Source organism: Epinephelus lanceolatus, chromosome 6 (genome assembly GCF_041903045.1).
Source record: "Epinephelus lanceolatus isolate andai-2023 chromosome 6, ASM4190304v1, whole genome shotgun sequence".
Classification (NCBI taxonomy): domain Eukaryota; kingdom Metazoa; phylum Chordata; class Actinopteri; order Perciformes; family Serranidae; genus Epinephelus; species Epinephelus lanceolatus.
In genome coordinates, this window is record NC_135739.1 from 11,110,628 (window position 1) to 11,134,812 (window position 24,185).

General features: G+C 41.5%; 1 protein-coding gene across 1 annotated transcript; it reads right to left on the reverse strand.

Annotated features, from left to right (window-relative positions):
* Positions 1-8,097: 8,097 nt before the first annotated feature.
* On the reverse strand, positions 8,098-23,579 carry hs2st1b (heparan sulfate 2-O-sulfotransferase 1b). Its single transcript, XM_033622839.2, has 7 exons — positions 23,019-23,579; positions 19,082-19,320; positions 11,934-12,019; positions 11,451-11,589; positions 11,262-11,359; positions 10,565-10,722; positions 8,098-9,436 (listed from the first exon to the last, which is right to left on the reverse strand). Exons 1-7 carry the CDS (start codon positions 23,140-23,142, stop codon positions 9,210-9,212), a joined length of 1,071 nt encoding a protein of 356 aa, XP_033478730.1. The 5' UTR covers positions 23,143-23,579; the 3' UTR covers positions 8,098-9,209.
* Between the last annotated feature and the right edge of the window lie 606 nt (positions 23,580-24,185).

The window sequence follows — 24,185 nt, forward strand, 5'->3', positions numbered from 1 at the left end:
GGAAGTTGGAGTACCTGGAGAAAACAGAACATGCAAACTCCTCACAGAAGGGCCCCCCCACCCTGGGCGTTCCTGGTTTGAACCAGGAACTCTCTTGCTGTGAAGCGACTAATCACTGCACCACTGTGCGACCCATAGCCAAACTCAATGCTTCAAAACGAGAGTCCACAAACCGGAGAGATGGGATGCATCATCTATTTTAAACAGTCTATAGCATGTGCATTTTTTCAGTGCCGTCTGGCTGTAAAGGGGCATTTCTATTTTTGTTTAATTGTTTATACTGTCTAAGTAGATGCTCATTATTTCTCTGCAATGCATTCTGTTTTCTACTTCCTCTTTGCTTGTAAAACTGATAAAGCTGATCTCATTTTAAACCTGAAATAATCACTGGCATGTTACAGTAGTTAAAGGACTACTGATATCCTACTGGTGACGGCGCTGACAGCTGCTGTACCAACATGAATGAATCTCCGTCTGACTGATTGCCTCCATGATCAATATCATGTATGGATTGTCCATGTTTCAGTTTGTAGATAATCTGGATCCAGCAGCTTTCCTATTTCGTCCATATGGTCACCACATAATTGAAAACACTTAGAGGAGTGACATTTGTGGTCACAGTGTTCCTGATCCCAGATCAGCCAGTCCTCTGCACAGCTGCTGCAGACTAATAGTATTCATCTGAAGAAAGTGTCCTTGATTAGGTTATTATCAAGATCATTTAGCGTCTCAATAAGAGAAGTACGGGTAGGAGTGACAGCGATGTGGTGGTACAGTGGTATTCTCTGCCACTGAATTGGACGCTGATAGGTTCACATGCTCACCTCATGGAACGTACCAGACAATGAACGCCGCTGTGGAGGCAGGGGGTAAAGGGGGAGAGAACGTTCTGCATTCAAGCGCTAATTAGAAAAATTAGATCTATGAAAGGCAGCAAGTGATCTAGGCCTTCAACCTACGTCTGTGTACCGCTGTAGCAGCACAAAGAGGAGGCAACAATAAGCACTGAGGAGGAGGAGGGGGGGGATAAATAATTTAATCCATTATCTACTCTGCAAAGCTCATCAGCACTGCTACACAATGGCCACGATTGAATTGCTGATTGCATTTCTCTCCTACCCTCCAGGAGAAAATGCCCATGCTCCACTATGCGATCTCAGCCTGCCAGCACAACCACGAGCAAGAGAAAGACAGAGAGGGAGGGCGAGACAGAGTAGTGTAGAGTGTCTCCCACCAAGGTCAAACTACAATACAGCAATCTAATTAAGAGTATCAGAGAGTTTCCTGTACAGGGTCAACCTCCCTGTTGTGCTCACAGGCTCATATTGTCCATTATGTATTACATCATGTACTTCTACATGTAAATGATGGATGTGATGCTGTGATCTCCCCGTCCATATTCCTTTTAATTGATAAGAGTGCATCTATAAAAAGGGGCGCAGCGCTGTTGTCTCTCTATGATTGTTGGAGCAGCAGGATGTATGCATGGATTACTGCGCAGGTAAAGTGATGTCTGGGATTCACATCGCAACCCAATCAGCAAAAAAAATGTTGGCATTGTACATTTCTGCAAACGACAGATACGTTACAGTTGAATGTTATTATGTAGCTGTGGTTAACGTGTGGCTAGGTTTAAGCACAAAAACTGCTTGGTTAAAGTTAGGAGAAAAATGATATTTAGGCATAAAATAAAGTAACGTAACGCAATGTAACATAATGCAACACAAAGTAATGCAACATGACATAATGTAACGCAACCCAACTCAACACATAAGTTAAAAAAACTCATCAATGACTGTGGCACACAGACACCGGTCTCCTGGATCGAAGTCCTGTGTTTGTTTGACCCATCCATCCGCGTCGACCTCCTATCAGGCAAATTTTGACGCTCTTTACACTGCGTCACCTGACTTCAAACCTACCTTCAAACCTGTCGCAATACACCCACCCTGCACCATGCACAAATACTCACCTGCTATCCATTGGATACTGTTGAGAAGCGTTGACTGATGCCCTCTGTTGCTGGATCTGGTGGAAATGCTCTGTAATGAGGGGCGAGGAAGGGACAGGTGGATCAAACAAACACAGGACTTTTATCCAGGAGATTGCTGTTGATGTGACATGTGAAACCAAAACTCAATGTTAAGTTAGTTGATGTAGTATGTCACTTGATGTATTTGAAATTACGTTATCATCACTTACTTATTTTAAGCCAAACTGTGATCTTCTTTCTAAACCTAATCAAGTACATTTGTTGCCTAAACCTAAAAATGAAGAAACCTACATTGTTTTAAGTTTATTTTGAAGAGACACTTTACATGTGATGAGCAGAAAGAAAAGAAAGAATTCCACATCAGTTCTATTCCTCTCATTAAATGCATACACTTTTGTATTTTTAAATAGAATTACAACATAGGTGAAACACAGTTTTTAGGTTGACTTCCTGAGGTTTACCGAACAAAAACATGTGGCATGGGTTTAAAAAAAACTCATTCACTTCCCCTCCTGCTCTCCCTATACGGACTTTCTGGCTCTTTACATTATGGTAGTTACATCGTGTTACAAACTGATGCTGCCCAGTGCAAATCACCTCTGTGCGTCGGTGTCTGATGCAGACACCACTGACAAAGTGGCGGTATTTGACGAATTGGAAGTGAGAAGGGGCTCTTTATTTGGATTAGGATTTTTGTAATGGTGAGGATTCTAGATATACTTTCAGAACAGCAGAAAGTCTTTTATATCTTTATATATTATATTTATCTTTTGGGGAAATGGATGGTGCTTTGTGACTCCAACATGGAACTAATACATGAGAAGCACAAATTGAGGCTACACTGTGCCGAAATGTAGCTTCATTGAGCTGCGTGGCTGTAGACTCTTTGACTTGGTTAAGTATTCTTCACACCAGAGGCGTTTCTAGGATTCAAAGTCACTGGGGCTTAGCTCAGATCTCTGTACGGGGATCCTTCCTGACATTTTTTTAACTTTTTTTTAACAAGCTTGATGCGTTTTAATGGACTCTGGCATCTTATTTACCCTTAAAACTGTTTTTTTTTCCAGATTAATCATAAATAGTGATGCTAAGAATATCAGTAGTTGTTAGTAATTAGTATTTAGCAGTACTACTTTAGTTTTTTGCAACTGCTATCATTACATTATAGAGAATTTTTAGGTACCTGTACTCAAGTATTCACATTTCATGTTATGTTATAGTGCACTACATCTCAGAAGGAAATGCACTTTTTACTGAACTACATGTATTATTTTACTTAAATTATTTATCCAAAATATGATCAACTAATAAATGATGATGCATAATTATAGATTCAACTACCCCTTAGTATATAAAGTATTTAAAATGAGCTCCATCTTTACCAGCTGCAACATTTAAGTGATTCCTGATGCGCTCGTGCACTTCTTTGCATGCGATCACACAAAATGTTGAATCAAACAGAGGACTCAAAACTTGATTTTGATCAGTGATATCATAATATTTTCAAGGGCTTTACAGAACGACACATTATTAGATCCAGGGCTTTTTAAAAATTATAATTAAGCCTATTCTTATTTCTTTAAAAATACATATACAGCCTATTTAGATCCAGGGCTATTCATAAAACATTCATGGCCGAAGCCTCGGATGCCCAGGCCTAACAACACCACTGCTTTACACATCATCAAATGTCAATGTGCAGCAGGCTAGAAGGCAAGAAACCCTTAATGGATGAATCTGGCGATGCTTTATGACGGTGATTGCTACCATCATTTTCGCCCCTCATCAGCTGCCATCTATCATCTGCATCACGCAGGAATATCAGGAACACTTAAAGTTTTCTTGGCCCAGTGCCTCTGACATGCTGGCTTAATTTTACCTTCCATTTCAGTGTGGCGCATTTACATAGAACACAGCGAAAAGTAGTCCACATAATGGTCCCCTCTGGCTAAGCGCTTTAAGGTCCTGTCCACAGTCCCAGTGAGGGGCAGTCAAGCTGCCTCTGCTCTGCTCTGTTTGTTTTATGGAGCAGTAGTGAAGCCACTTTGAGGTCAGCTAGCTGCAAAAACTGTGCTGGGTCTCCTATGGTCCGCTGAAAAAAGGGTCCAGAACCGATCCAGAGGGCCATTTCTAGTAATCCAGCCAACTTTCATTGACAAAAAGAGGTCATTGCTGTGTGCTCAGCTTCAGCAATAACAGGATCAAATGCTCTGAATGGGCTGTAATGGAGACGTTTTACTTATGTTAGGGCTGCTGATCAATCCCTCCTGCAAAGGTGGTTCTGCAGGAAGAGGCACATCATTAAAAAAACCCCCAAAATGTCCCCTTTCACAACATGCAGCAATACTCCATTTGCACACCCTGAATTAATTTGAGTGCTGTCATTATGCAAGTACAGCACAAATTGTCCAAGACCAAGTGAAACTATTTATAGCTATCACAAGGCCTGAGAGCCAAGTGTGCCTAATGGTGTAATTTGTATTGTTAATGGTAATGCACTATTAGTTTGTTCCATTTGGCTTTGCACAGGTGCATTAATGGGGGCTTGGTGAACCGTTTCAGTCAGTCCAAGCTCCCATGCTGCTCCATGGAGGCTTTTCAGAAGGACCACGGCTCCCTCTAGTGGCGCACGGCGGAACAGCGAGACACAAACTGGTGCCAGAAACTGTGTGCTTCAAACACAAGCTGGAGTCAAGGTTAGCAGAGAGGCATGTTATTCTGCTGAAACAAAAGACAAGCCTTTTGTTGACGAGATAAAATCAAGTAGTCCTTTTTGTGACAGGAAGCGTCCTTAAAACTGCAAAACAACAAACAGTTCCCACAGCTGTCAAACAACAACAAAGCAGGATAGACTTTTGAAATACTGTGTTCCTAATTAACCTTCAAGCTCATCAGCCACAATCAATATAGAGTGTAGCCTTTTTTTCTAATTGAGATGAAGTAATTATCAGACTGTATTCATCTCGTTAATGAAACAATGTTCCAATATGCCTGCAGCTAAACTGTTAATTGAGTTCTATTTTCTGAGACGGGCAGCCTCTCCTTGTGTCCATGGCCACAAAGCGTCAAATATGGGTTGGGGCCTTTGTGCTCGTCTCTGTGTAGACACAAGAACAGGCTGTGGACTGGTGGAGCGTGGTAGTGCTTCTCCCTGCAGACACTCTCCCTCCCTCCTGTCTATTCTCCCATCAGAGAGTCGGTAATACCGCTGACTTCAGCAGATCATCCCGTCCCAGTCTGTTATTTCACGGTTTCAGTGGTTAAGTACTCCCTGTTGAGTAAGATATAGCGAGGCAATTATTCTGTAATTATAGAGCCAAAAGACGAGAAATGGAGTCAAGAGTTAGTGGGCTCATGTAAATCACTGCAAGAGGCCTGAAAAGAGCACAAAAACAAGCCTGATGGTTCACATATGGGAGAAGTCGATGCTCCAGTGTACCGTATGAAATACAATTTCCTATCTAGGTGTAATCAACTTTAAAAACACCCAAATCATTACAAATCAAAACATACAGACTAATTTAAACACACAATTCAAAATTAAAGGGGCAAAAAGCCCACATTACAAACTAGAATTACCGTATCACAGGTGTATGACTCTGCAAACCACTCAAGTTGCACTTAGTTTACATCCATGTCTGTGAAAACATGGATGTTTCACACGCAGAAGATCTGTCAGCAGTTTTAACATTAGTGTCACCATTTCAGTATCTGACCAAATGTCTTCTGTTCCTGAGATATGACCTTTACACTGTAACAGTGAAGTTGACCTTTGACCTTTTGTTTATGCAATGTCATGACTTCATCATTTTTTCCTGTTGGACATGTCTGTGCAGTTTTGTTATAATTAGTGAATCAATTTGTATGGTTTGGCCAAAAACATGTTTTGTGAGGTCAGTGACCTTTGACCACAAAATTCAAATCAGTTGATCGCTGAGTTTAAGTGGACTTTTGTGACAAATTTAAGGCAATTCCCTTAAGGGGCAATGACCTTTGACCTATGACCATTCATCCTCAAATTCAACTGGACAGTCCCTCTACGTGTGCTGAAGATATCGCGTTCACAAGATGGATGCAAGGTCACAATGACCTTTGAACTATGACCACCAAATTCTAATCAGGTCGTTGTTGAGTCCACGTGGACATTCGTGCCAAATTTTAGGAAATTCCCTCAAGGTGTTCTGAAGATATCAAATTCACAAGACTGACTGATGGACGCAAGGTCACAGTGATCTTGACCTTTGACCTGTGACCACCAAAATCTATTGAGTTCATCATTGAGTTCAAGTGAACGTTTGTGCCAAATCTGAAGAAATTCCCTTGAGTAGTTCTTGAGGTATCACATTCACAAGAATGAAATAGATGCAAGGTCACAGTGACCCTGACGTTTGAACACCAATTTCTCTCACTGAGTATAAGTGAATGGTTGTGCCAAATTTGGGGAAACTATTTCTCTTTATTTTATAAGCAGTTGTTGTGTTACTGGATAGACATTTACATGATCAGTTTAAACTTCAACGACAATCAACCCAGCGCAGTTCCCTGTGCTCTCCTTTCCAGATTATGTGTAAACTTTCAACAACCTGAACACCTCAGACGGTCAGGTTGAGTTGTCCAAATTCAAACTGGTATCATCAGATTATGGACAGGATCCTAACAGAGACAGACAGACCTTTTTGTTAAAGAGTAAGATCCTTTTTGTTAAACCAGAAACAGCCTCGAGATCACCATCGCCAAACCCACCAGAGTCCATTTAAATAAACAGTAATTTTAGCGTGTATAGAACAGGCATGTTTCACATATATCTGGGTGAATTAAGGGTTTGTTTCAACCAAACCAGAGTTGGTGATTGTTGGAGCAGCAGAAACAAAAAGTTTAGACACTCTTCAGAAACACCACTTTTATAATTTTAAAGCATTAATGCAATCACCAGAAGTAAAACGCTAATGTTAGGCTTTAAACAAGCTGCACTACGGTTGCTTGACTTCACATCCCCACCACGACTGTAAAGCTGTGTTCAGCGTGATGACGTTCTGTAGCCTCATTTAGCCACTTGTTGGCAACCGCCTTCCCTATTAAGGACAAAAGTGTCCTTTACAAATTTTATTTCTTGATAACTTTGCAGTGATTATGTTTTTAGCCGTGATATTTGGCAAAGGTGTGTATTTTTTGACTTATTTTGGAATTTCAAAGACAAATTCATGATGCCACTTTTCTACTACACTGTGTAGCAAAAATATTCTTACTCGTCCTATTAAGGGACAAAAGTGTCCTTGTCAAAAACGCCATAAAAATATTACGTTAATATTATTTTCCTTTTTTTTCCCTCCATAAATCTTTTAATTCACTGACTTTGAAACCTAGAGCGCTAAAATGCTAACTCATTTCCAGGTTTTAGGACTCATTGTTGGGAGTTTGTAGAGCAGGTGCACTGCAGACTCCCGCCAGCCGAGCAGACTACTTCCGGTTAGGCGTTCTGCTAACTTGAATGGGGATGAAATAATTTCATTGTGTGGCTCTTTTAGACTTTCCAAATGTTTTCCAACCGAATGGATCAATTCCTCATAGTGAAATCATCATTTCACGAGGGTTGTGAGACTTAAAAAAAAAAAAAAAAGTTTCCACTGAAATACAGATGTCTCCTTTGCCATTTAGGTCAATAGGAAAAAGTCTTTTTGGGCCACAGGGCGTCACGTGATGGAGTAATTACAATGTCTGACAACTACAAAAGTTAACCTCTGCCTGGAGCAGAGTCCTGTACTGGCTCGGACACCCGGCAGATAACCTGCAAAAAGCTGTGTAATGGGTAAAAATATGTATATACTGTATAAAGCGACAGGTAAGGGTACGGGTAAAAGCTTAATGTGTGTGACTGTAGCCTGTGTGTGTTTAATCACAGGTGTGGGTCAGGTTACGAGACTTTTATCAACAAGTGCAGGCGAGTGCGGCTTGACTTAGACAAAATGATGGGTAATGGGTCCGTTCCGGTACTGAGTGTCACAGGTATGGGCGGGTGCAGGTTTTCAAAAATGGACCCGTGCAGGACGCTGGCCTGGAGCACTTCCTGGTGACCTGTTCATACAATAAATCCACAAACCAATGCGTGATGTCACAGTGGCTATTTTTATATGGTCTACAGACACAACCTACAACTCTCAGAAGAGAATACAGTGAGAATAAAATGAGCCAAAAACTGTGCACTTGTGTTTTTTTTCTTTTGGTTGTTAATGACGTGTGAAACAAGAGAAACAGGAACTGTAGTTCTGATGGACACACACAAATAAAGACAAACATGATTGTGAGATCACTGGAAAATGAAAAATAAAATCCTAAATGTTGTAATAAAGGCACTATCACCTCCACCTCTACCCCCGTCACCCTGTGACCATGTCTAGTAAACCCTGTACTCACAACATTCTGTTGATTAGTACCTTTGTCCTACTCCCGCTGTGCTCCTTTTAAAACAGCAGCTGTCAGATATATCAGAGACGCATATCACTATCTCTGTGACAAAATACTGAGACGACGTGTTAAACATGTCTACAAATCGAGAACATCTCAGTGGGATTAAAAAAAGTCACGCACCAAAGGATGCAATGGTCCAGTCTGTTTTCTGTTGCTACCATTTGGTCCAAAAACATGTTCCCTGCATGTTAATACAGTATGTACAAACAAAGCTCTGACTTTTTTAAACAGTTTTATCTTCTGCAACTTGTAAACAAGAATTTGTGCATCTAAAATGTCGTGTTCAAAACAATAATACAACATGGAGCTGAACAGATTTCTCTCTGTCAGAAAAACACATTTTTGATGGTTTTAAACTTGTTGAACTAGTTGAGGTTTGCTGCTTTTATCTGGACGCTCCACCCAAAACCCAAACACAGAGCCTCATAAATCAAATCTGCTTGTGTTTGGGTTTTGGGATGCATCACATCCAGTTCTCTGTGCTCTGGGTTTGAATTCTTTCTCACCATTTAGACTGACACTTTATATCCATGTTAAGGTCTCTCGACAGCTGCACCGGCAATAAAAAAATTAGACACAACCCTCACAGAAATTCCACTGTACAGTCTGAGAGGGGTTTACTGTGCCGCACCATGGTAAGAAAAAGCATTCACCAGCATCACTTGGTGAACCTTCTCCCAGTGTAAATGACTACTAATGGAGTCCTGGAAAGTCCCAGTGCAGCCCTTGTCTCTGTTTTCTGGCTCCACTGTTAGTTCACTTTGGGGTAGATCTTTTCATAGAAGAAGCTCTGAGCCAGGACATAAAGTTCTCCATCTTTTTCCCTGACAGCATGGGCACGCACAAACTGAAACTGTTCGAGTGCAAACTCGTAAAACTCGTTTTCAATTTTCCAGATGTCTGACTGCTGCAGCTTGGCTATTGTCTCTTTGGTGGGGGGTTTCTTTTCGGTGGTCTTTCGCAGATGGGACTTCTTTCCTGGAGGAACATAAAAGGGGTTAATGTCAGTTGAGACAACGCAGAGTTACTACAGATCATTAGGTATAAAAAAAGCTCAGTAACATCAAAGCTAGTCACGAGTGGACCCTACAGACAAGAACTAGAATTACCAACTCGCAGCTGTACGCCTCCACGCACCAGTCAAGTTACACTTACACTTTACATCCATGTCTGTGAAAACATGGACACCTCACACACAGAAGATCTATACAATCAGCACAGTTTCAAGATCAGTGTCACCAATTCAATATCTGACCAAATGTCTCCCCTTCTGTTCCTGAGATATGGAACATGGAGATGTAATGGCCAGTAAAGTGTTTTGCAAAACGTATGATGTCACAGCGAAGCTGACCTTTAACCTTTTGGATATAACATCATCAATTTGTTATAATTAGTGAATGAATGCTTGTGGTTTGGCCAAAAATATGTTTTGTGAGGTCACAGTAACCTTTGACCTATGAGCACCAAAGTCTCATCAGTTCATTGTTGAGTCAAAGTGGACATTTGTGCTAAATTTGAAGAAATTCCATCAAAGTGTTCTTGAGATATCACACTCAAGAGAATGAGACAGATGTAAGGTCACAGTTCATTCGCTTGACCATTGACCATGAAAAATCTAATCAGTTCAGTGTTGAGTCCAAGTGGAGGTTTGTGCCAAATTTGAGGAAAATTCTACAAGGTGTTCTTAAGATATATGGTTCATGAGAACAAAACAGATGCAAGAACACAGTGACCTTGACCTTTGACCACCAAATTCTCATTAGTTCTTTGTTGATTCCAAGTGGATGTTTGTGCCAAATTTGAGAAACAGTGTTTTTAAGATATCTTGTTCACCATAATCAGATGAATGCAAGTTCACATTGATCTTTGACCTATAACCACCAAACTCTAATCAGTTCAGTGTTGAGTCCAAGTGGACGTTTGTGCCAATTTAGAGGAAATTCCCTCAAGGCCTTCATGAGATATCACGTTCAAAAGAATGGGATGGACAGCCTGAAAACATAATGGCTCTGGCCAGGGCCTAACCGGCGCAGAGGCATTAAAGAATCACCACAGATGTTTGCGTCGCGAGGCGGACTGTGACGTGGTGTGTGTGGTTGTTGGTACCAGTTCTGTAGAGCTCTGTAGCTCCCTTAAAGAAGCGTGGCAGCGCTGCCTCCAGGATCATGATGAAGTCCTCCAGCTCCTCTGTCACTCCAACCAGCAGGTACTCGTTCACCAGGTTGTACTTGGCCTGTTCCAGAGCCCATCGACTGCCCGCGTTCCTGCACACAAACAGCTCATCAAACATCATCAGGTAATCTGCTGCATGATAAGTTTCTGTTTGTGCTGCAGGGTCAATCTATTTGAGCAAAATATCTAATGATGATTTTTCAAAACAATAGTGCTATTGCAAGTCAAAATGCCATTACTTTCTGTTGCAAATCATTACACTTTATATGTCTGTGGTCTACACTAAACAAGATTGTATCAAGCATATCTTGATTCCAAAAATCAAACTGTGTAATGCAGTTGCTTTTCCAGAGTTCCCATTTTTTAACCATTCGGCTAAAGCAACTATCAACTTTTTTTAAATAATAAAATTGTATTAAATGTCAGCGTGAAAACAACGTGACGATGTGAATGAGGTCGCTCATGGTGATGAACCTAGAGAGAATTTAGCACCTGAATCTGCAGTTCCCCTCGGCTTTACAGAGCTTTACAGTCAGCTCATTGTTTGGGTTTTCGGACCCACAACTTTACTGTTGGTTTACTCTTATAGTGATTGTGTTCTTTTTTTGTGAGGCAGGTGCAGCTCACTCACCAGCACTCTGAATGGTGTCCACAGAAGAAGGGGATCTGCAGCCAGAGTTTCTCAGGAGCACAGTCAGACCCTCCTGACGATACACACTCGTCAAAGGTCTGAAAGACGACAGAAAACACCTGTTATCATGAATTCATGCGTTGACAATCAAATTATTTTAATTCAAACTGGTGAGCTCTAAATGAAGACCTTTTTGTCTCCTTGTTTCCTTCGTCGAAGTCCAGGCCTGTAGTCGTCTCCAAAACGTAAAAAGTAGTAGTATGACACCAGGCGCTCTATGGGGTCCCTCACCACATTTATGTACATGGGCTTACCCTTCGCTCCGTACCTAAACATAAAGAGAGGGGTTGACATTTTATTTGCATTGAACACACAGCTGAAGAAACCTCCACCTGATCAACACTGTTTACTACATAAACAGCTTTCCTTCAGTGAGAGTGTGGCAGCGTCAGGAGAACTGAGTCTGTACGTTAACATGCTCTCTTTCTCTCACTTACACCATTAGGATAATTACCTGTGATCACTGAAATGATAGTGTCAGGGGAGATAAGGACAACAATGCTATTAATCAACACTAAAGCACACGTTAGCAATCAATACATGACCTCCCTTTATCTGCTCTGCTAACTGTTTGTAACTAATCTGGATATTACAGGAAATGAAGGGCTTTACTTTGAGAAGTCCAGATAAGCTACATGGCCGTGGTAGAAGCCGGGCTTCATCTCTCTCCATGAGGTGACGTTCCTGACAAAGCGCACCTGTAGCCAAAGATAATGGAAACTAATTACAGAGCAGCAGGAAACTCCAGCAAATGGAAAAACACAGTAACAACAGAGAACAGAGACGGGACAGAGAAGTGGAAACGTCTGGCTCTGCTAAGACTGATGCATTTGTGTTTCATTGACTCTTTTCATTTTTTACATTTTAAAGGTCGTAATGAGTCTTTGCAGTCAACGCTGGAAGATGAGTTTAGTGAGGATTCATTACAGGGAAATCAAAGAGAGGCTGTTGTGTTTAGTAGTTGATCTCAAAAGGTCGCCAATCTGCTGATTCAATGGGTCACAGAGGTCCTGCGTCAACAGCAAAGGTTTATGTCTGGATTCAGTTACAACCTGGTATCACAGAAATAAGTGAAATGACCCGACCCCTTCACGTAGTGGTGGCACATATTGGGTCTCACTCATGAAATGTTACCAAATCTATGAGTAGATTTGCACATTAAAAAGCTTGGTACTAAAAACCTACACCAGATTCACGAACCCTGCAAAAAAACTCAGATTTGATCGTAGGCATGTGTGAATGTTCATGAATGCAAATCAATCGTAAATTGACAGCGCACTCCTGCTGGTCAGCAATCAATCAATCCCTGCCCATGAATAGCCAGTGACCACCACATATGGAGGTGATAATTATGATTGGACAGACGATCCTGTCGACCTGCGAACATGGAGCAAACAAAGAAAGAGAGAGAAAGAAGAACCTTTCTGATACGGAGACTTAAGTTATTTTGGGTGGAGTTGGGAAAAACATTTCTTTTTTCTTCTGTTAGTGGTGGTGTGACAGGGACAGGTAAATCAACGGCCTGGAGGGACGTAACGGGTGCTGTTAACTCTCTGTGCTCTGTTGTAAGAACTAGGGGTGTGTGCAATTAGCCGTCTAAACAATTAAATGTCTTCCCCCTCGTTAGTCAGCACCAGAAATATTAGTCGGTTAAACCAATTAATAATAATAATGTTAATATATTGGATTTATATAGTGCTTTTCAGGATACTCAAAGACGCTTTACAAAGAGCAGCAGCAACAGCAATCCAAAAAAAAAAAAAAAATAATCCATAGGGGGTAGGGAGGGAAATAGTCCAGAAAGGGCAAGCAAATCACACTGAATTCAGAGGTCGTAGGCAATTAGTGTTTTATTCATGTACAAGGCCGCTTAACTGTCATGCAGCCGCCTGCCACTAGTGGGTGCTACAGAGCTGTCAGACAGCAGTCCCCCCCCCGCGGTAATGTTCGAGTAGACTGGAGTTTTAAAACAGCATGGTGGGAAATTGGAAAGATGTCCTCTTGTAAAGCCAGCTTGGTTTGGCAGTACTTTGATCAAGAAAATGAAAACAATTTGGCATGTATGCTAACTCCGACAGCTTATCGGACTATCACAAAGGGTCGGGGCTTAGCAAAAGGGCAATTATCTTGACAAGCCTACCCGGGGCAAAGAAAGTCACATACTGCACCACTCGCTGCTGCTGGTGCACTTATTTGTATTATTGTGAATGCTTGACAACAACAGAGCATCTTTCATGTTGATTACAGTGGCAGGACTAGGGATGCACCGATCCGATGTCTGGATCGAATATCGGTCCCGATATCATCAAAATAGATGTATCGGGTATCGGAAAATGCAACCTATACCTGAGGCGATCCTTTCTCTTTAAATCTGTTGCGACGCGAGCTATATCATACATCATGGAGCGAAGGAGAGAATCTGCTGTGTGGAGGTATTTCACTATATTTCAACTGCTGTTGCACAATTGTTTATTTTTGTTAAAAATAAATAATTCATTATTGCATTAATCTGTTTCATCTTGTTTCATTTTATCTTAGGAAACAACTGTGTAGTCATCAATGCCTGATGCCTCTAGTCTTTTCTCTCTACATGTAAAGGTATATAGCTTTTTAGGTCAACCATGGTATCAGATCGGTATCGGGTATCGGCTGATACTCAAGGCCACAGCATCGGGATCGGTATTGAAACTGAAAAAGCTGGATCGGTGCATCTCTAGGCAGGACAGTCAGAGGAAAACGTTAAGAAAGATTTTAGTAAGAAAAGTTGAAGCTATAAAAATGTTAAAGAGGGCGAAAACAGGATTCTGAAAAGTGAGTCTACAGTGGAAATTACGCCCAGGGTCAACAGTATAAAATTACACTTCAATTTATGAAAGGTTCTAATGTCGTAAATCTAACTCAGAAATAAGCTGCATGATGTCTCACATACATGCGACCAGAAGAGGTACAAATTTCATCAGTTAAACTCAAACAGCCTTTTGGTTCTGAACAGCTTAACGCCACCCTCATTTATTACTGTTATCTTTGACACACTCTGCTGTCTGAGAGAGTAAAAATATGACAAAGTCAAACACGCTGACCACTTTTGGCAGAGCTAAATGCTATCACTGGATACAAATCTGAATGTTCCTGTTGTGAATTGAGTTGAGTCCTGAGGTGCCAGCAGCCTGAATCTTTCCCCTTGTCTCTGTTTTATCATGTGCAGAGGAAACAGACTGTTTGTGAGATGGAGGGAGGCAGCCTGTTGTGAGACGGCAGACAGGATATTACCTTGGCACTAGGAGCCAGAAATAACACGAGCATAGCTTTGAGGCATTTACACTATGTGTCCTAAGCTGCACTGACAGCCATATAAATGCGCCCAGTGTAACAGGCTGTAATATGTGCTGATGCCATGCATATTCTCTGGAGCTTTATTTACTTACAAGAGAAGGTCACAAGCTACTAACGAACTCTGCCTCAAACAGTATTCTCCTGTAACTTCAACCACACCAAGTGTGTGGTTTCTCTTGAAGCTGAAATACTCCAGACTGCAACCAAATGGTGGCATTTTGCGACCATTTTTGGAGTCAGATCGAGTATTTTTTACAACTACTTGCTCGTGCGCAACCCGCAAATTTGTGGGCGTTTTTTTTTTTTTTTTTCCATGATGTAAAACGAAGGAGCGAGTCCGCCAGTGTAGGCTAATGTGTGTGAGAGGAGGAAAGTGGTGGGTGAGTGATGTTAACTGCGAGGATCACGTCATCTACACTCATCAGTAGGCCTGTTAGAGTCAACCTTTGCCTTGCCTGCAAGCGGCTGATAAGACAGCCCTCCAGACTGGAAAGATTAAACTATCCCTGCTGTCATATTCAAGTAACATTTTTATAGGCCTAACTATCAATAACTATTTTACACATTCATAAGGTTTTTTTCCGGTACTTCAAAAAACCCACAGCATCGCATCTGTATTGCAATGAATTGTGGGTTATTACATCAGTGAAGCCTGCAACCCAAGTGGACTCTGTGGAAGTCTGCAGAAAGTTCGCTTGAGGACCCTTGCGGACTGGTTGGATTGTGGATTTGGAGCCCTAAGCACTCCTGGACTTCCCGGGAACATTTAGGTGTACCCTAAATTTCTGCTTGTGCTCCTATAATTTTTCAGCTAGGGGCTACAGTGCTCCTACTAAAAAAAAGTTAGTCTGGAGCCCTCGTTTTTTTTTGACACAAGGCCTTTTAATTTAAAACAGGAAGTGGTGGCATTCACTCATTAACAGACTCACAGACTTTCCTTCTAGCACTAATAGCACTACAGCACTGAATGCACTGTTGTAGTCCAGCCAAAAGATTCATGTAAATACATGTTAAAATGAAGAACAGAACACTGAGACAGTCACACAGCAGAAGGGAGCTGCTTTCTCTGGAGCTGAACCAAATGATCTTTTCACACAACCCTCCCCTCTTCAGCTCCGCTCAGTCATGTCCGTCCCTGCAGAACTGGCGAAGGCTGTGCAACCATTGGGCGCTACCGAAGCCAAGTTCCACCAATAATGTTTAAAACGTCATATCAATGCCAATTAATCGGTCAACCTCTAACATGAGCTCAATCCAACTGATCTCACATTTCACTGCTGCAGACCAGACTGTTGCCGTATAGGTTCTGGTACACCACTGGTGAACATACCAAGTGTCTGCTGATTGTCTCTGGTGACACTTTTGGTTGTCAAACAAAAACAGTAGGTCGTACTGTCAGACATGTCCGCCAATGGGGATTTGGAGTTTTTGTTGACTAAAAACAGGCTGTATCAAAAATCCAAAACCAAGTTCTCAATCTCAATATGACTGCTGCTAAGACCCATGTACACATACCTAAACTAATAGCGGCTAGCGTAATGCTACCGCAAACTAACTCGGCAGGTTCTGGTCTTCATGTTGCCCTCTGATCCCTGGGCCTCACAATCTGCTCCTCTTTCAGAGGTTTTATGAAGCACCAGCTCCGAGTCCAAAACAATTTGTTTTGCCACAATATGAAAACATTAGAGCGGCGCAGATAGATGATGCAAGTTGATGACATGTCTCTGCTCGCATCTGTTGTTTTTGAATGGATTTACATCATCGCGCTGTGATTCACCAGGCGTTTATAAAATCCATCTGACATGGTCCCCCAAACTGATATCAGAGTCTGAAAGAGACGGATTCTGAACAACAAGACATGAAACTGGCTTTTAGGATTGTTGTTATGACAGTCTGTAGGCACCTTTAGACTCAATCATGTCCATTTATTTACATTTACATGACTACTGATTATTTCCTGTCGCCTATAATTTGGAGACAATGGATGAAAAAGGCTGCAGTTTCCACACTATCCATTCAATGTTGAAGTTTAAAGTCAGTGCTAAAACTACACTCATCATTTCATTTAAAATCCACAAGAGCTGAACACTGACTGTCTGTCTGACTGCATCTATTAGAGTTGGGCTGATTTCCAGTTTTGCAGGTCCGGTCTGGTGTACAAGCTTAAACTGGTAAAGTTTTATGCAAATCAGATGAACCAGCATTCGTTATTATGACAAGTCCTGGCAAGTTAAAAAGCAGCCTATATCAGCAACCTGTGCTGATGGCATCACAGCTGTAAATCCAACTTGTCCTACATCAGTTTAAAGCTGCATGACAAGGTGATTGAAATAATATCATGATTATAAACGGACTAACGAAGCCACTAGTGTCTGACAGGCTGTGAGCTTAGGTTGGCAAATTGGCGCCTGGTGTTTTCGCCGGAGCGCTCTGAACTCTTTGAGTTGAAAAAAAAAAAAACTTCAACTCAAAGCAGAAAAGCGTCCTACGTCATCTCCACTTTTTTCCCGTTGTCCACTCGGATGATTTGAGAGGCGGGCCTTCTGTGGTTGTCATGACAACAAGTTTACAGTTGGTAAACAATGGAGGAGAAACTGGTAGTAGTGGTTGCTGGATATGCAGAGCTATACAATTTTACAAACCGCAGTTACCACCATCTCAATAGAAAATAGCAGGCGGGGAAGCATATAAGTGCAGTACTTGAAACAGCCATCATGGAGGAGAAGCTCCTGGACCAACTGGTGGCACTCCCTGTGACCCACCCTCTTCTTTAGGGTCTCATGTACCCACACAGATCTCAGTTTATCTGCTAACAGCCTCTCACCCTCAACCAGAGCTACAGCAAGTACCCTCTGCCTCAACATTAAAGGAACTAGATACCAATTACTGTGAAATACATAAAAATAAATGGTAGATTGATTTCATGGGGAGGTTAGGGTACGGAGGTGATGGGGTGGTTGCCCATCAACAATAAAAAGCAAGTGTTTTTTTTTTTTTTTGTTTTTTCACTCGTGGCATTCAATTTAAAAAAAAAAGAAAAGGCACACTGGGCAACCTGCAAAATGTTTTCTGTGTGATCGGGGCCTTAAGAAACTCAAACTGCAGCAATACGGCAACATTTCAGTGAAGCTGACAAAAGTGGCTGCAAATGACCTGGTGAGCTGAACTTTTGTTGGACATCCTGTTTCTATTCATTCCTGTCGCTCTCACTGGAAGCGATGCAATGGATGAGGAACAGCTGATTTCTAGAGACAAAATGAGGTGTTATCTACACAATACCTCCTCATTTTACTACGAAAACCTAAATGAGGTACCAGCTGGCTGGAGCGAGCTCGCCAGAGAGCCAAAAGATTCTAGTAAAAGGCAATCGCTAATAACAATTTACTTGCTATCAGTTCCTGTAAATATCACAATACAAAATTAAAAAACTACAGTCGTAGGAAGAGAGCAGGCACTGGCCCATCTTTTCAGTGGTTACATCTCCAGTCTGATCACGAGCACATTGCTGATAGTTACGTGGTTGCTCTTGTGCTGTTGGGACACGGTGTCATTATGTACCACTCAGGAGCGGCTGCTGAGTCAAGTGAGACACCTAGTGGTTAAATTTAGTATACCAGTCTGATCTGGTGTTCGTCTTAATATCAAACTGGTTTGAACATTATTACACCAGCCCAACCCTTTTATCTATCCAAACATCTATCTGTAATTTGGTGAATGACAGCTTCCTCTGTGACACCACTTGTACACCAAAACCTCTTAAACCCCAAATATTATTGCTTTGTTTGCTAACCACGAAGCCTTTAAGACACTGCAGTATGTGACAGAAATTAGGATGCAGTACTATTAACTGCCATCCTTCTACCCTGCATATTTTTCTACAGAGCTCACTGACAGATTTGAACAATAAGCAGAAGCTATTCAGAACATGACAGAAATAAAACCAGTCTGAGACTTGACAAACACTGCTGGGGAAGTTCTGCATTGTTCAGATGTTACATAAGGCTGTTAACAGAGCAGAGCTCAAAGGCTTTCTTTATTTACTCAGAGTATTAAAAGCACATTAATGTAAAAATGTTTCATGTTACAACCAGTGCGACTCTGGCCACAACAATGGCCTATTTTTAATTCCAGATTTTCAGTCGTGATGATCAAAGTGCCCACAGGCCTGTCATAAGAGGAGCATCTGTTGTGCCAACAAAGGACTCTTCTGTCTTTGTTGTATGAGTATAGTGTTACTAGAGTTATGAGAAAAATGCTTATGTGAGAGGTGGAGGCAGGTTTCTGTCTAACAGCTGTATAAAAAGATGCAGGTAGGGTCAAATATTTACAACCTGTAATAAATACTGATCTTTCACGTTGTGAAGGGGATTTGAACGTCAGTGTGATCTTGTTTTAGTTCACAGTAACTACAGTGACGAAGGCCTTACCTGGTCTTGCAGAGACATGACAGGATTGTTTTTGGTTGTATTGATGTGCAGGACGTGGAAGCGATTTTTCCCACACAGGTCGTAGGCGATGTTAGTGAAGGATGTGCTGGCCGTCTTGGGCACTCTGTTGTAAATGATGACCATGTCATCTTTTTCCGCCAGTGGTGACAACTCCCGCCCGGCGTCTTCACTGTGACGCTGCTCCACTTCAGCAACCTCATGCCTGGCGATTGTTTGTTCTGTACAAGAAGAAAATACGATATTTACCATCAATTATCAGATATAAGTACCTCTGAAACGACGGCTGGCGTTCTCTGCTGCCTGGATTTTAATGAGCCTGTAGTACGTTGATGTGGCGGTGAACACAGCAGGTGTGAGGCCACCAGCACGACAGTGAAAGCAAAGGTACATCTGTTGTGTAAATGAACGAGTGGTTTTAAAATTAAGGCCAGCGCAGCTTGCTAGCATGTCTTAATTAAAGAAAACAACACAGTCCTTCAGATATAATAACATCAAAACACGTAATTAAGCTTTTGATGATAACATTGACAGGAGGCATAATTAAAAGAATTTTCTCCTACTTCCTGTCTCTGTAGCAAAGTTAATTAAAGCCAATTACAGAAACGGCCTTGTGAGGATTTTTTGGATCAGCTGTGTGTCGCTCAGTGTAACGCAGGCATCCCGCTGCCCAGCCAACCCTTCAGTGTCTGACACCATGAGGAGGGAGCAGACAATGTGTCTGCAGGATGTGTTACGTCTGAGGGCAGACGGATGGTCTCTTGGCCCCTGTAATTCCCCTCCTCTTAAAGACATCACACAGTAACTATGCAGGCAGTTAGTTACTCTCAGAGAACTCTTAGTATATTCAGGTTTCTCATGAACTGAAAATGGTGTTTGCAGGCTCCAACACATTGACAGGATACTCATTCAGCCATTCTGCTGTTCTCTGCTACTGACTCAGATAAGAAAAGTTGCTAGCTGGCAGTCTCTTGGGTCTTCATGTCTACTGATGAGATTTGGGTTTTTGAGATTATTATTTTTTTCTTCTTTATTATAGGACAGCTTGAGAATGACAGGAAAGGGGGCAGAAAGAATGACCATGACACACAGCAAAGGGCAACAGGCTGACTGCTACAAGGACTTAGGCCCCAGTCACAAAGAAAGTGTCTTGCAAGTTGCAAAATGTGAGGCACACCTCACTACCTTTGTTTTCTAAATTGAATACCACTAGTAAAAAAAAAGCTTGCTGCACCTTTTTATTGTTGCCAGGCAACCACCCCACCACGTCCTTACAATAACCTTCCCATGTAATCACTCTACCATTTTTTTGTTTTGTTTTTTCCCCAGTAATCAGTATCTAGTTCCTAAAATGTTGAGGCAGAGGGTACTTGCTGTAGCTCTGGTTGAAGGTGAGAGGCTAGACCCTAAATAAGAGGGTGGATCATGGGGAGTACCACCAGTTGGTCCAGGAGCTTCTCCTCCATGATGGACGTTTCCAGGCATATTTTAGGATGACTTGAGGCAGTTTAACAACCTGCTGTCTATGGATGGGCCGTATAGCTCTGACTATCCATCAACCGCTACCGCCTGTCTCTCCTCCATTGTTAACCAACTGTAAACTTGTTGTCATGACTACCACAGAAACCCTGCCTCTCAAATCATCTGATTGGACAATGGGAAAAAAAGATGATGGAAAAAAAATAGTGTGGGGCACTTTACCTTCTTTTCCTTGGGGTAAAAATGCCAGGCACCTAGAGCGCAGAAACGCCAGGCGTGTCACAACGCAAAAACAGTGAGCCAAAAGCTTCATTCTCATTAAAAACAATTACAAAAATCTGCCTCAAGCTGCTCTAACGCTTTATGTGTTATCGGGCCCTTAGTCTACATGGAGCAAACACACCAGATGAGCTACAGGTCGCACCCCCATGAGATTAATTTAAAATACATTTACTGCAAGTTCATTTGTGATGTAAAATATTTTCTTAACACTACAGATCTGTTGTAATGTATTTGTAGGATTACAAATAATATTAATAATAATATTAATAATAATAATAATAACTTAATTTATATCCACCTTATTCCTAGCCCCCATGATATCTTGTGTGAATTATGGGTGCAACTTCTGGCATTGAACGGAAACCAACGATTTCCAATGGTAACAGTTTGTTTACAGAACTCTATTCTACTTTCAAAGAGCAATTGGGGAATAAAACATGGAACACACCACCTGTTATAGCTCAAACGGGATTATGTGATCATACCTTTGCATCTCAAAGCATCTGGTTTTTTACTTTTCAACCGAGTACGCTAGCTATTAGCTTGCCTTGCTCCGTTAAAATATTGTTAACTTTGACATGGCATTGACAGGGATATCATGTACTTACGCTGAGTGACGGACCTGTCAGTCTACGTGTCATTATCTTCTGCTAATTCTGATTTAATACTTTTTCTCTATGTCTCATGAAACTCTTGTAGTTTTATTTCTCATATCAACAGTACCTTTGGCAACAGGAACAATCCCTTTTTGTTCTGGTTACATGTTCAACACACAGTTGCTGAAGACATAAATTTAGCTTAGACTGATTGTTAGTCGTTACTAGTGTTGCATGGTATACCAGTACTAAAATAGTACCGTGGTACTAGAGTATTCCAAATGGTATTATACTGCATTTGGAAAATACCGGTACTTTTTAAATTGATTCAATTCATTCATTTATTTAATTCATTTATGCGCACGCCTTCCTTGTTCCTATTGGAACACATATTGCGCAAGTGGTGTGTATGACAACACCTGTATCAACATCTGCAGCTGGCGTACGTGAAAAAAGACAAGAGAAAGTCTGCCTCGCAAAGGGAGACAACACGAGACAACACCAACTTGGTGAAACATTTGAGCAACCAAACTGTGATGTCTGTACCGAGGTACTTACCGAACCATGATTTTTTGGTACTGTTACACCCCTACTATTTATTGTTCTAAAGGTCTGTAGCCAAAAGGACTTTTCCTTAGGAAAAGTACCAAAGAGTATCGAAAAGTATCGAAATTCATATTGGTATTGGTACCGAAACAAAGATTTTGGTATCGTGACAACACTAGTCGTTACAGACACGGACAGTGCAACAGGTACCAGAGCTCCGCAAAGACATTTTAGCAAATGCGAAGCTAACATTAGTTAAAAATAAATCAGTATTTGCTAAACTGAAGGCACATTACTTTCGAAAAGAACCAGCGTTGGCAGTTTGCCACCAAGAGTAGCCACTGGGACGAACCACAGACAGTCTATGGGACTAACTAGCTCAATGCTACTTCCGCTTTATCACAGGAAGTTGCGCACATAATTATTACTACAGTAGGGCCCTCAGGAATAAGGGGGAAGGCACAATTCATGTATAAAATGCAACATGAAGTGCTGAACATAAAGACAATCAAAACATTTGTGATAGAAGGAAAAACGATGATAACAATATATATAAAAAATAATAATAACTACACAAAATAATAAAAGATACAGTTAAATTGACTAAAACTACAGTCTAAGATAAGATCACAATCAATCATCAGTTAAAAATACATTTCAGAAGAAAGCAATGATAATATATATAAAAAGATGTCTTGAGATTACATTTAAAAGTTTCAACATACCTCCATTAATAAAATATTTTCAATTATAGTAGTCATATAAATTCTGTAATACCGTGATACCGCGATATTTTGGCAGTGTTATCATACTGTGAAAATCAGTTGCAACCCTACCAGAAGGTGGCCAAAAAAGTTGACCTCCCACCCTGAGTCCAACTAACTTTTATAGTTAAAGGTGCCTACAAGGGAAAGCAGTGTGAAATAAGGAATACTGGAAAATATAGACATGAACATGACAACGATAATTATATAATAATCCATGTTAACAGTGAAGCAGGTCTCTTCTGGTCTTACCGAGTTTGGCTCTGGACTCCTCCAGTCTCTGGATCTGGTTCTCGATGAAGAGCATCGACACTCCAAAAGCCAAAACAGCCAAGAGCTGGAACTTGGGCGGCATCATGGTCCTTAAAAGCCCCATCAAACCACCAGATGAATCATACCACAGCGAGACGTCTCTGATCCACTGCTAACGGATAATCCAGCACAAGAGCTACGATCCTACAATGCTAACCAACTGAACTAATCCAAGCTGATTCACTTAGCTGTTAGCTGTTTAGCTCCATTAGTTAGTAGCTAACAGCTCAACAGTGTTAACTCACCGTTAGCCAAACATTAGCTAGCTTCCCCACTAACTATCATTGTGATGAAGCCACGTAAAGCTCATGCTAACGTCATCTTTAAAAACCAGGGCGGAAGTCGCTCCACATTCTTACTTCTGGCCGCATGAAGAGTTCATGAAGCTCCATTTAACTGAGACCTGAACCTGGAGGAGAATAAAATGACTCCAGAGTTCAGTACAGAAGTGAACAGGGGCTAGTTATAGCATGAAGCATCACAGAGATGGAGCTGCTTCTTCTTCTGCGCTGTGTTTACTGGAGGATCACAAAACAATGTCAAGTGTCATACCGCCACCTGCTGGACCAGAGTAAGAACAACACTGTAAGGGAAAGTGAGTTATTCACATGTCCCAAAACCAAAAGGCGGAACTACATCTCTTTAAAGAATCACTGCACTCAAGCAGATAAAGAGGTATAGCATGGAAAAGGTAACTTACAAATATCTCTCTCTCTTTCTGACACGCACCGATCAGCCAAAACATTCAAACAACTCCAGGTGAAGTGAATAACTTTGTTTATTTTGTTCCAGTGCATTGTTCTGCTGGGAAACCTTTGGTTCTGGCATTCATGTGGATACCACCTGACATGTTCCACCCACTCAAACACCGTTGCAGACCAAGTACTCCCCCTCATGGCACCAGTACTCCCCAATGGCAGTGGCCCCCCAACAGAAAAAAGCAGCAGGCCACACTACACAAACTGTTTAGAAATGGCCTGTGGAGCGTGGCAAAAAGCTCAAGGTGTCGACCTGGCTTCTAAATTTCCCAGGTCCCAATCTGCTCAAGGATTCTTGTGATGTGCCGGTACCCCAGATGTACCCCTAATCCAAAGTGGGGCCTCTTTG